Source organism: Symphalangus syndactylus, chromosome 9 (genome assembly GCF_028878055.3).
Source record: "Symphalangus syndactylus isolate Jambi chromosome 9, NHGRI_mSymSyn1-v2.1_pri, whole genome shotgun sequence".
NCBI classification, from domain to species: domain Eukaryota; kingdom Metazoa; phylum Chordata; class Mammalia; order Primates; family Hylobatidae; genus Symphalangus; species Symphalangus syndactylus.
The window spans coordinates 139,806,671-139,817,920 of record NC_072431.2 but is presented as its reverse complement, the minus strand read 5'-3'; the positions used below and the strand labels follow the sequence as shown (position 1 = coordinate 139,817,920).

The 11,250-nt window shown below is 37.0% G+C and overlaps 1 protein-coding gene across 2 annotated transcripts in view; it reads right to left on the bottom strand.

Annotated features, from left to right (window-relative positions):
- PGM5 (phosphoglucomutase 5) overlaps positions 1-11,250 on the bottom strand; it is a 179,589-nt gene that overhangs the window by 140,983 nt on the left and 27,356 nt on the right. For both annotated transcript variants that reach the window (XM_055294400.2, XM_063609925.1), the window contains exons 3-6: positions 10,776-10,922; positions 7,721-7,846; positions 3,536-3,726; positions 2,787-2,941 (exon numbers count right to left, since the gene is read on the bottom strand). In XM_055294400.2, coding sequence (XP_055150375.1) covers positions 2,787-2,941; positions 3,536-3,726; positions 7,721-7,846; positions 10,776-10,922 — 619 coding nt within the window. The remainder of the gene's footprint in view (positions 1-2,786; positions 2,942-3,535; positions 3,727-7,720; positions 7,847-10,775; positions 10,923-11,250) is intronic.

Sequence of the window (11,250 nt, the reverse complement as noted above, 5' to 3'; positions counted from 1 at the left end):
ATTCAGGGGAAAGAAAACTCTTTTTAAAAATGCGATTGGAAAAACCGGATAAGGGAAATAAGTGAACCTCGACCCCTACCTTATACCATGCTCAAAAATTAATTCAAAATCATTCTAGACATAAATGTAAAAGTTAAAACTGCAATGACTCTAGAAGAAAATATAGAGAAAATATCTCTCTGACCTTAGAGTAAGCAAAAATTTCTTGTAGTTGACAAAGACATATATAATAATCATATAATCCATTAATTATAAGAAAAAATAAACTGGACTTCATCAAAATTTAAAACTTCTACTCATCAAAAGATACTAATAAGAAGATTAAAAGTAGCCAGGTTCAGTGGCTCATGCCCATAATCCCGGCACTTTGGGAGGCTGAAGCAGGGGGATCACTTGAGGCCAGGAGTTTGAGACCAGCCTAGGCAACATAGCAAGATCTCATTTCTACAAAGAATGTTTTTAAAATTAACTGGGTATGATGGTGCATGTGTAGTCCTAGCTACTCAGGACGCTGAGTTGGGAGGATTGCTTGAGCCCAGCAGTTGAAGGTTATATTGAACTATGATCGTACCACTGCACTCCAGCCTGGGCAACAGAGTGAGACCCTTTCTCTAAAATAAACAAATAAATAATTTTTATGTCATCTGAAACTAAGATCATACTGAAATTTTCCCTCAGTGTCTCCAGAATGTCGTTTTTGAATGGTTTGCCCAATGTAGTATCTCATTTAGAACCACGTGTTATGACCCTTCAGTTTTTTGTTTTTTTTTTTTTTTTTTTTTTTTTTGAGACGGAGTTTCACTCTTGTTCTCTTGTTGCCCAGGCTGGAATGCAATGGCGTGGTAATGGCTCACTGCAACCTCTGCCTCCTGGGTTCAAGCGATTTTCCTGCCTCAGCCTCCCAAGTAGCTGGGATTACAGGCATGTGTCATCATATCTAGCTAATTTGTCCCATAGAATCTCATCTTCTGGATTTTGTGGCTATTTTCTCATGGTGTTGACTCATTCATAAGGTAAAATTTATATACAGTGAAATGCATCTTACGGGTACAATTCAATGAGTTTTGAAAAGTGTGTACATCCATGTAACCACCACCCAGATTAAGACACAGAACATTCCCATCACCTCAGAATGTTTCCCGGTGCCTTCTTCCTTCCCCTCATAGGGTAACACTGTCATAATTTCTATTGCCACATATATGTTTACCTGTCCTGAAACTTCACAGAAATGGAATTATATATCATGTATTTGTTTGTTACTGGCTTTTTATAATTTCATATTTTTTTATTCATCCACACCCACTGCATGTGTCAGTATTTCATTCCTTCTTATTATTGTGTAGTATACGAATATATAAATATATCACAATTTATTTTTGCAATCTCCTGTTGATGGACATTTGTATTGTTTCCAGTTATTAGCTATTATGAATCATGCAACTATGTATATTATTATACAGGTCTTTTGTGGACACATCTCCATTATTTTTGGGTAAATATTTAGGAATGGAATGTTGGTCAGATGTAGGCTCCATTTTACAAGAAACTGCCAAACTGTCTTCCATTCTACACTTTTGTTTGCAACGTACGAAAGTCCTGGTTGCTTCCTATACTAATCAACATTTGGTGTGGGACTTCGGGAACATGCCACTACACCTGGTTGATTAAAGAAAATTTCTTGTAGAGACAAGGTTTTGCTCTGTTGCCCAGGCTGGTCTTGAATTCCTGGCCTCAAGTGATCCTCCCACCTCAGCCACTCAAAGCTCTAGGATTATAGGTGTGAGTCGCCATGCCCGGCCAAAATTTATTAATTGGTAGTTGGCAATTGTTGACGGAAAAGAAAAAGCAGGTGACAAGCAATGTACTTTTTGATGTCTTCGGTATTATTACAGGCACATAAATTATATATATATTATGTATATTATATTATGTATTTTATTTATATGTGTATAATGTATATGTATAGAAAGACATACAGTAAGGAATATAAGTTTTTCTATTAACATAGGTAAGCCAAGGAAGGGGATATGATGTTTACATTTTCTTATTTGTGTTTTCTAACTTTCCACCAGGCAAGTATACTGCTTCTATAATAACACGTGCTGATTGAAAATGTCAGACTCTGAAATTCAGTGTTTTATAATATAGGGCGATAGACAAGAGGGATGGATAGAGCAAGAAGAATGAAACCTAATAGGGTTAGTTAGAGCCCTACTGAGTGAATCTCTTGTTGGGTATTTTCCACGCACTGTCTCGTTTCATTCTTACAATAAACCTATGAAGTATGATTTTTCTATTTGTACAGTGCTAATAAGGCTATAAGTTAGCATTTGAACATAATATAATCTGACCTCAAAACTCATGCTTTTTTCCCCTCACTTATACGTACATACTTTCAGGTTAATAAGTTTTGTTGCTAAACATTTATGTAGTATTTACTATGTACCAGGCACCGTGTTAAATGTTCTACATGAAGCACCTCATTTGTACTTCATGACAACCCATATAAAGATACCACTATTATTATCCACATTTTACAGATAAGAAAACTGAGGCACAGAGACTAAATAAGTCTCCTAAATTCCCACAGCTAGTAAGTGGCAGAACCAAGAATTAAGCTCAGACCGCCTGATTCTCCAGCTTCTACCCAGTACACTATAACGTGTTCCCATGCTTTCAACACATTCCCAAATGGAGCAGGGGAGTATAAGCGCCAGCAACCAACAAAGGAGACATCGACGCCAAAGGTCTACCATAAAGTTTTTCACGGTGACATCCTTGCTTACCTGTCCAGGGCCATGCTGGTTGGCATACTCCTCCCAAACCCGCGGACCCCCATCTGACGGAAATATGGAATGCAAGAGAGGTTGGCAGCAATGATGGCCAGGGAGTCAGAAGGGCTCACAAAGAAGCCATTTTGGCCTAGGATCATATAACGGTCCTGTAGGAAGGAATGCATAAAAATGATCAGACAGAAGCATCTGCTAGCAGCCCATTCCCATAATCATCACAATCCACTTTACTGCCATCTTATATTTAACAATCTAACAACTTGAATGAGGCCAAAGAGAGCATGGGAAACATTCTTCTAAATCTCTGAGTACCAAGGGCCCAGAATCTTGACACACCAGGAATATGTTCCACCTGTTGAAATGCGGCTCAAGCTTTAGAAGCCCCCAAATACTTAATTCTTTCTTTCTCCCAAACATAATAGAGAAGACTGGTTCTTGCAGAAATAGCTGATTTCTTAACTTGGTGCTTTCAACAACACCAGCCATAAAGAAAGATTTATTGAATAATATATATTTTTAAATAAACAAACTTTGTATGCCATAATGTAAATCTGGAACTAAGAAAAGCAATCGCTATTTAATTGCAATACTTAGTCATTAAAGAGAAGGGCAGATGCAGAGCCAGTTAGGGCACACATGTCCCATACATGTTAGCTCCAGATGTGTTCATTAATTCTCTGCTTTCAAATTCATGGCTCATTATATGGTCAAAGGGTCAGCAGACAGAGAGCTTTCCTACTTACCCCATCAGCATCAAATGCAGCTCCAAATCCATATTCTCCTCCTTTCATTGCTTCCAGAAGAGTCGTTGCATATGTCAGGTTTGGGTCAGGATGCTGCCCTCCAAAGTCTTCCAGGGGAACACAGTTTATTGCAGAATTGGCTGGGGCCCCCAGCTCATCACACAGAACTTTTCTCACATAAGGTCCCATAACTAAAAATAGATACACAGCAATATTAAATATTTGCAGAACCTTCTCCCCAGAGTATTTTGTTCTGAATAGTATAGGAAACACCATTTAATAACCCAGAAGAAAAATACAAATTTACAATCTTCTTAAAGACACAATATAGAACAATATTTGCTTGAACTACTATTTATTGGGCATCTACTATGTGCCAGTTACTGTGGTTGGAATACAAAAGATGTATTCAATCATCTAGTTACATAAATTTTTTCACGCAAAACTTTTCTAAAAGGTTGCCAGAAAGAAATCAGCTACGTAATAATGATTCATTGCCTGTTGCTTTTCATGTATTAAGAGCTTTAGCTGAATATATGCAAAAGCATTAAAGGGCTCTAGCAATGTTCTTTGTATCTGCAATCATTTGGATTCTGCCAAGTATATAATTAAACACTATAAACCACTGAAGCATATAAAAACAAGCACATTTTACCAAAATACATGCCAAGGAATAGTACTTTCCAGTTCAATGAACATTATGGAGTACGTAACATTGAGCTGCTCTGCTAGGAAATGAAGGGATCATATTGAAGGGATGCAAAGCACATAGTTTCTACATTCTTAGGCTTGTAATCTAGTAGTGGGATGAGGCAAAGCTGCAGATGAATGACTGCAGTGGTAAGACTAAACAATGCACATTGATGAAATAATTATATTCAATGGCTTCAGAGAAGCAATAACCATATATAAGGCTTCAAGGAAGAAGCAGCATTTCTGGTGGAACTTGAAGGAATAATATAAAGTTGGCAAGGGTTTGGGTTTGGAGTGGGAAGCCCATCTAAACAGAAGGAACATTATGAGCAAGGGAACAGAGCCTGAGGTAGAACATAAGGCACATTTGGGGAAGAGCATGTAATCCTCCTAGCTGAAATATCTGAAAGATATTGCTTTCCACTTATTTTCCACCAATACAACACACAATCCTCCCATAGCAGACATCTCTTGATTGTGCCTGCCCAGCACACATTTCCTCTTCCTCTGGATACAGCATTTGGGATTCCTATAAGAGAAAAACTCCCTTCCTCGTCTCAGTTTATGGGGTCTGGGTACGGCTAAATCCCACCTCCCCAAGGCTAAGGAGGTGACCCAGGTCTGCCCAATCAGCATCCTCCATCTCCTAGCCAGAGCAATTGATTCAAAGATGGACATACAGTATAAACCAGGCAATGAGGCTGAAACCCAGAAACACTGCTCATACTATTTGGAAAAAAAGCAAAGCTGTCTTCCCTGTAGGCCAGATCAATGCTAAGGCAAGAACCTGAAAGTTCTTTTCCTGAGGAATATGATCAGCCCAACAAGAAAGAACAAAACAGCCTAGCCAGAAGCCCTTAGAGTAAGGCCCATGGAGAAGACACACAGCAGGCTCAGAGATCCCAGCAGATTTTTAGTGCCTTATTCTTAAATATGCCAGAAAGCCAAGGATCACCAAAATTTTGAAGAATGTATTTGAGATGAGGTGAAAATAAAAAGTAAAGAGAAACCTGGAGGAAACAAAAATTATACAGGGAGAAGAAAACTTTTTAAAATATATCAGTAATATCCTAATAGAGATTAACAAGATAGAGTAGAATGGCTAAAATGGAAAAGACTGACAGTACCAAGTATTGGTGAAGATACAGATAAACTGGAGCCCTCATACATTGCCTATGCCATACGTTTCAAGATATGGTATCCATGAAATATAACTAGGATGCGTTTTTACAAGAGAGAATGGAATAGGTATTTTGGAAAATGATTTGGCCATTCTTATAAAGGTAAACATACACATATCATATGACTCAGCAATCCCATTCCTAGCTGTTTACCCAAGACAAATGAAAACAGAGACTTGTTCATGAATGTTCACAGTATCTTTCTTTACAATAGCGAACAACTAGAAGAAAAAGAAACCTAATTTTCATTAACCAGTGAATGGATAAACAAATTGTGATATATCGACAACACAATAAAATTGTACTCAGCAGTAACAGGAACAACCACTGATACATGCAACACCAAGAAAGTATATCAAAATTATTATGCTGAGTAAAAGAAGCTTGAAGCAAAAGGTGACATATTGTATGCTTCCATTCATATAACTTTCTGGAAAATGCAAAACTATGGCGGCAGAAAGCAGATGAGTGGTTGCCAGGGGCTGGGAATAAGAGGAGAGGTTTGACTACAAAGGGCTGCAAAAAACTCTTTGGGGTGATGGAAATATTCAATCTTGATTGTAATAGTGGTTACATGACTGTATATGTTGGTCAAATCTTATCAAAGTATACCTACCAGGAGTGAGTTTTACTGTGTATAAATGATACCTCAGTAAACGTAAGTTTAAAAAGATATGGTATCCATGAAATACAACTAGGATGCGTTTTTACAAGAGAGAATCTTTGGAAAATACAAACAAAAGTTTTGGGAAATTAAAAATACAATGGTAGAACTAAAGGAATGGAAGATAAAGTCAAGGAAATTTCCCAGAAAGTAGAACAAAATAAAGAGATGAAAAACTGCGCAGGAGAAGGGGAAATAGAATAATTAAAGGATCAATTCAGTAGTAACAACAACCAGAATGGTTACTAAATACTAATTCAAAAACTTTTCCAGAATTAAAGGGCACAGGTGTTCAGACTGAAAGGGTCCATCAGGTGTCCAACATAATAAAGATAGAGTCCCACTCTAAGATCCATTATTGTAAAACAGAGAAACACTGAAGATAAGTCAAAGCTCCTAAAAACTTCCAGAGAAGAAAAAGGAAAGACAATGGATTAAAAATCAAAATAGCACTGGATTTCTCAAGTTTAATATAATAGCTATAACACAGTACAGCAATGCCCTCAAACTTCTGAGGAAAAATAACATCCAACTTGGGTTTCCATATCAGTCAAATATTAATCAAGAGCAGGTGTAGAATAAAAGGCCTTTTCAGATATACAACACACAAAATATTTACCCACTATGAGCTTTCTCTCACTGAGTTCCTGGAGAATGTGTTCCTCCAAAATGTACGAGTATATCAAGGTGTCAGACAAAGACACCAGGGAACAGGACATTCAACATAAGAGATGTGTAAAAAGAATTACCACCATGGTGATAAAGGGAGATTGCATGATGACGGCATGCTCAGAGAGCAGCCAGTGCAGAGTGAGGCAGATGAAAGTCTCCAGGAAAATGAAGTGAAGGAAGATTTAGACCCTGGGGGAGAGCTTGAGGATTAAGAGTGGTAAATATACTTGATTAAAAGCAAGCAATGAGAAAACAAGATAATTGCTGTTTCCAAGGAAATCAAAAAGTTGTACTGTAAAGGAAATATAATTGTAGCATATTGCATGGCTCAGCAGTGTTGTGGTACTGTAAACACTAGATAATGATCTTACCGAACTGATGATATAATTAGGGAAGCATGCTAGAATTCCATAACTGCTGGGTGGAAAGGGTGGGTGGAGAGGTGGGTGGTGGGTGGAGAGGGTGAAAAAGAGCTGCAGTTCCAGTTCCCATAGTGTGAATTCAGTAATGCTCAAAACTGAAAAATCAACAAGGGTCTGTATATTCATAATATTTGATGATAGGGAGATAAATACAGAAAAGAAACAGCTGAAAAATTGAAAAACTTTAACTCTGGAAGGTAACAAATTGGGGGAAGACAGGAGTTGGGTACAGATTTTTTTTCATAATAAATCTTGAACTATTTATTTGACTGTTTAAACTATGCCATGCATATGATCAAATAAATAACAGTTTTACCATACTCCACACTCGAACATGCATAGCCTCAAACTCATTTGCTCAACTTTTGTTTTCATTTACATCCAAAGACAGAAATAAGGGTCCTGAAGTTTTCCAGAGCATTCCAAATATCTGAACATACACATGTTGTGTGAATATCTATGAATCCAACTTTCCTCTTAACCTCTGAAACCCAACAGGCGTAGAGGTCTCAATATTTCCTGCCCACTGATTTGGAGAAAATCACAAGCTTACCTCCATGCATTGCGTCAACGCGAATCTTCAGTTGGCTGGGCCCAGTCAGCAAACTCTTGATGGCATGAAAGTCAAAGATGGCCCGAAGGAGGTTGAGATAGATATCCACTGGGTCCACTATCTCCACTACAGATAGAAAAACAAAGGAAAATGTCATTGACTGTACCCATGAAAGATACTTGGAAGCATAAAAAGAATCACAACCTTAACAGCATGAAATTCTGGTCACAAGCCCATCATATCCCTACACATCATGTGGGAAGCAAAGTGCCCATTTGTTGACAAAAATCACAAATCAGGGCACAATCAAGATACTACAAACCTTTCAGGTGCTCAATGGGTATAAATGATACCAAGTTATAAATTCTTCCTTGCAGGGAAAAAAATCAATCACAAGAAGAAATTAAGATAAAAATGTGCCCTGTGACTCCTGCTCCCACTTCCCCTCCCAAAAAAATGCACACAGCACACATCTCAATGTTTAGAGGCATTTTGCCATATCCAGTTGTCTTTCTTGTGGGGGCTGGCCGAAGACTGACTCAGCTGGTATGAAACAAATCAGCAAGTGACCTCAGTAGTGACCCCTATTTTCCAAATGCCATTGTGCCTACCAGATTCGAGTGCAGAATTGGTGATGAATATATTCCTGGATTTGCACGAAATCTCATTCATGCCCAATCTAGCACCCAATTTCCAAGTGAATGGCAAATATCTAGAAATTCTCATTAAACACAAATGCTCTCAAGTTTCTAGCACCACCCAGTAACCAGGAATCCAAAAAGTTTTATTCATTTATGTGACATACCAAAAAGCTCAGAATACATTTTTCATACTTGTCAATCAGTATGCTCAGAATTATGCTCAGAAAGTACTTTTCCAAGAAGTAGTAAATCAATTCTTTAGGTGCTAAAATTTGTCCAGGAGCCCTGCCTTTTTAAATTCAATACTAAATTTTGAAACTTACGTATATTGTTTTCAGATTTTTCAAATACATACTACTTTGAAACCCTGAAATACTTTTAAACTGGCACTGAAGATATTACCAATCCACTTTCAATAATTTTTAGTAAATCCAGGTGTGATATTTAATGCATGAGATCTTAATATGCCATTTAATATTATCCCTTCATCTGATCAAATACATATCTAAAAATATTTTTTCTTGCACTTAAGTCAAGGTAATCTATGTGTTCATGCAAATATAATTATATTTGTAACATGGATACTTTTAAATTATCTTTTTACATGAGGAGCATAATAATCTATAAAGTAATTAAAAATTAATCTGTATAAAGTGTACACCTAACAATGATTAAAATGGTAAATTTTGTTATATATATTTTACCACCATAAAAAAATTAATTTGTAAGACAAAAGGTTATACCCTGGGTACTTTGGAAGTTTTACTCACTCTACATTATAGAATAATGGTTTTGATAATTTCATTCTGGCTCTTCAATTCTTGAACCACTTGCCTAAATACATTTGGTATTTACAATAGATAACACACAGTACCAAACAAATGTGAAAAACGAGGGAACAAGAAGTCAGTAAAAATTGAAAGTTCACATCAAATAGTTCATGCTCTTGACACTTTAAAGTGAAATGCAAAGGAATTATTTGTTTCTAATTAACTCAAGTTTGCTCAACACTTGAACCAGCAAGAATACAGCACATAAATTATCCCAAACGATTATCTCCAAATTCTTGGAAGCCAGGGAATCCCTCTACCCACCTCCTGGTATCAGTAACATTTTAGAAAACTCATTCAACTAGCAATGTGGCTGCAGCAATGAGCCTGAATGAGAGCTCCCAAAGATTCGGGTCTCGAGGACAACTATAAAAATGGTGAAGATGCCAAAAATAAGCCTAGTCCTTCCAACCATATGTAATCAGCATATTGAAATCATTTTGCTTAATATAATGTACCCCTTGCCTTCAACTGTCCAGCCATCCCATGAGTGTGCACACATAATGCCTGTGCATTCCCCCAGCTAGATTAGCAAAAGCAGGCACTGTTGCTTCCAGTGAGTATCATGGCTCTCTGTAAACTTCTGCTCATTACCTAAGCAAACAACTGACTCAAAACTGCTAAAGAAAGATTTGGTAACATTGGGCAAATACTGTGACCCCCACACAATCCATTTTAATCTTTTCTCTGTCTCTAAAATATCACATGGACACAAACCAGGTATTTCCTCTTTCGGGCTAAGTTAAATTACTTCTAAAATTAGGACACCATCTTAACACAAACTGCATTCAAGCTTATAGAAGCACTAAAAAAGTAAAACATGTTAGATGTATTGCTATTCTATGCCTTCTAGGAAAAAGCAATATGATAAAATATAGGGGGAAAATGTTGTATACATACATGTTATTAATGTTGTTGTCATATGGTCTAAAATTAATCTATAAAATAAAAAGCTATCTTCTGAATGCTGTAGAAGCTATATTTGCTTTACAATATAACATAATATTTTTGACAATCTCATTTTGGTTCTTCAGTTTTTGAATCACTTGCCTAAATATATTTGGTAGTGACTGAATTCCTTTGTAAAATCTCCTAACACGGTGCTTGGTATAGGGCAGGTGATCAATAATTATACATTCAATAAGCTGATGCATAATTATTCCAAGCTTGGCTGTGGCTTGGAAAAGAAACTCCTACCTTTCGTGAGAAATTTAGTAACCCATTGACTTGTTAGGTTTCTTCTTAACTAGCTAAGGCATTCCACCATCTTCACCTTAATTACTTAGACAAGTTTTAGCAATTCGCAGCCTATTTTTGGAATGCTATAACGAAGTCAACCATAAAACTTTTCCGATGTGGAAAATGATATCGAGTTTGGGAAGTGGTTTTTGAAAGTTTCCAGTTCTGAATATCTTGGCTGCTCTCATGTCTTCTCTCTACACCATATTAAGTTTACACACATTTATCAAGAGTCACCCCTGAGATTAACAATGCAATAATTTTCATGAGTGTACTTCCCTACAGAAACCAGTCAGCCCCACCCACATAGTTACTCTGACTTTTTCAAAATAAAATCTCTGTTACCTCTGAATGGTTTGAATTTGTTCTCTAGGTCAAATTCTTGTCTTCCTAGTCGAGATAGGTCGATTCGGAGATCAGGACATATAGCATATTCCTCAATTGTTTTGCTGATTTGGTAGATTTTGTCTGAGACAACATCAGGTGCAGGACCTAAAATTTGAACACCAAAAATACATGTTTTTAAAAGTCTCATGAGTTTCAAACAGTGAAATGTTACCATCCTCCTCCACCAGGCAGAGAAAGATTCATTTGTTCTCTGAACAATGATCAATGGTTCACAGTTCAATTAGCCTTGATATTTCCTATACTGTACTCATCCACTATGGGGGAAATTTGATCAGCCTCACCTGTTCTATGTAGACTAACAACCCATGTGTTTGTTTGTTTGTTTTAATCCACCTCTAAGCAATGACACATCTTTCCTAAAAATAGTTTCACACCTGCCAGGGAAACCTGATTACATAATCAGCTTTATTCA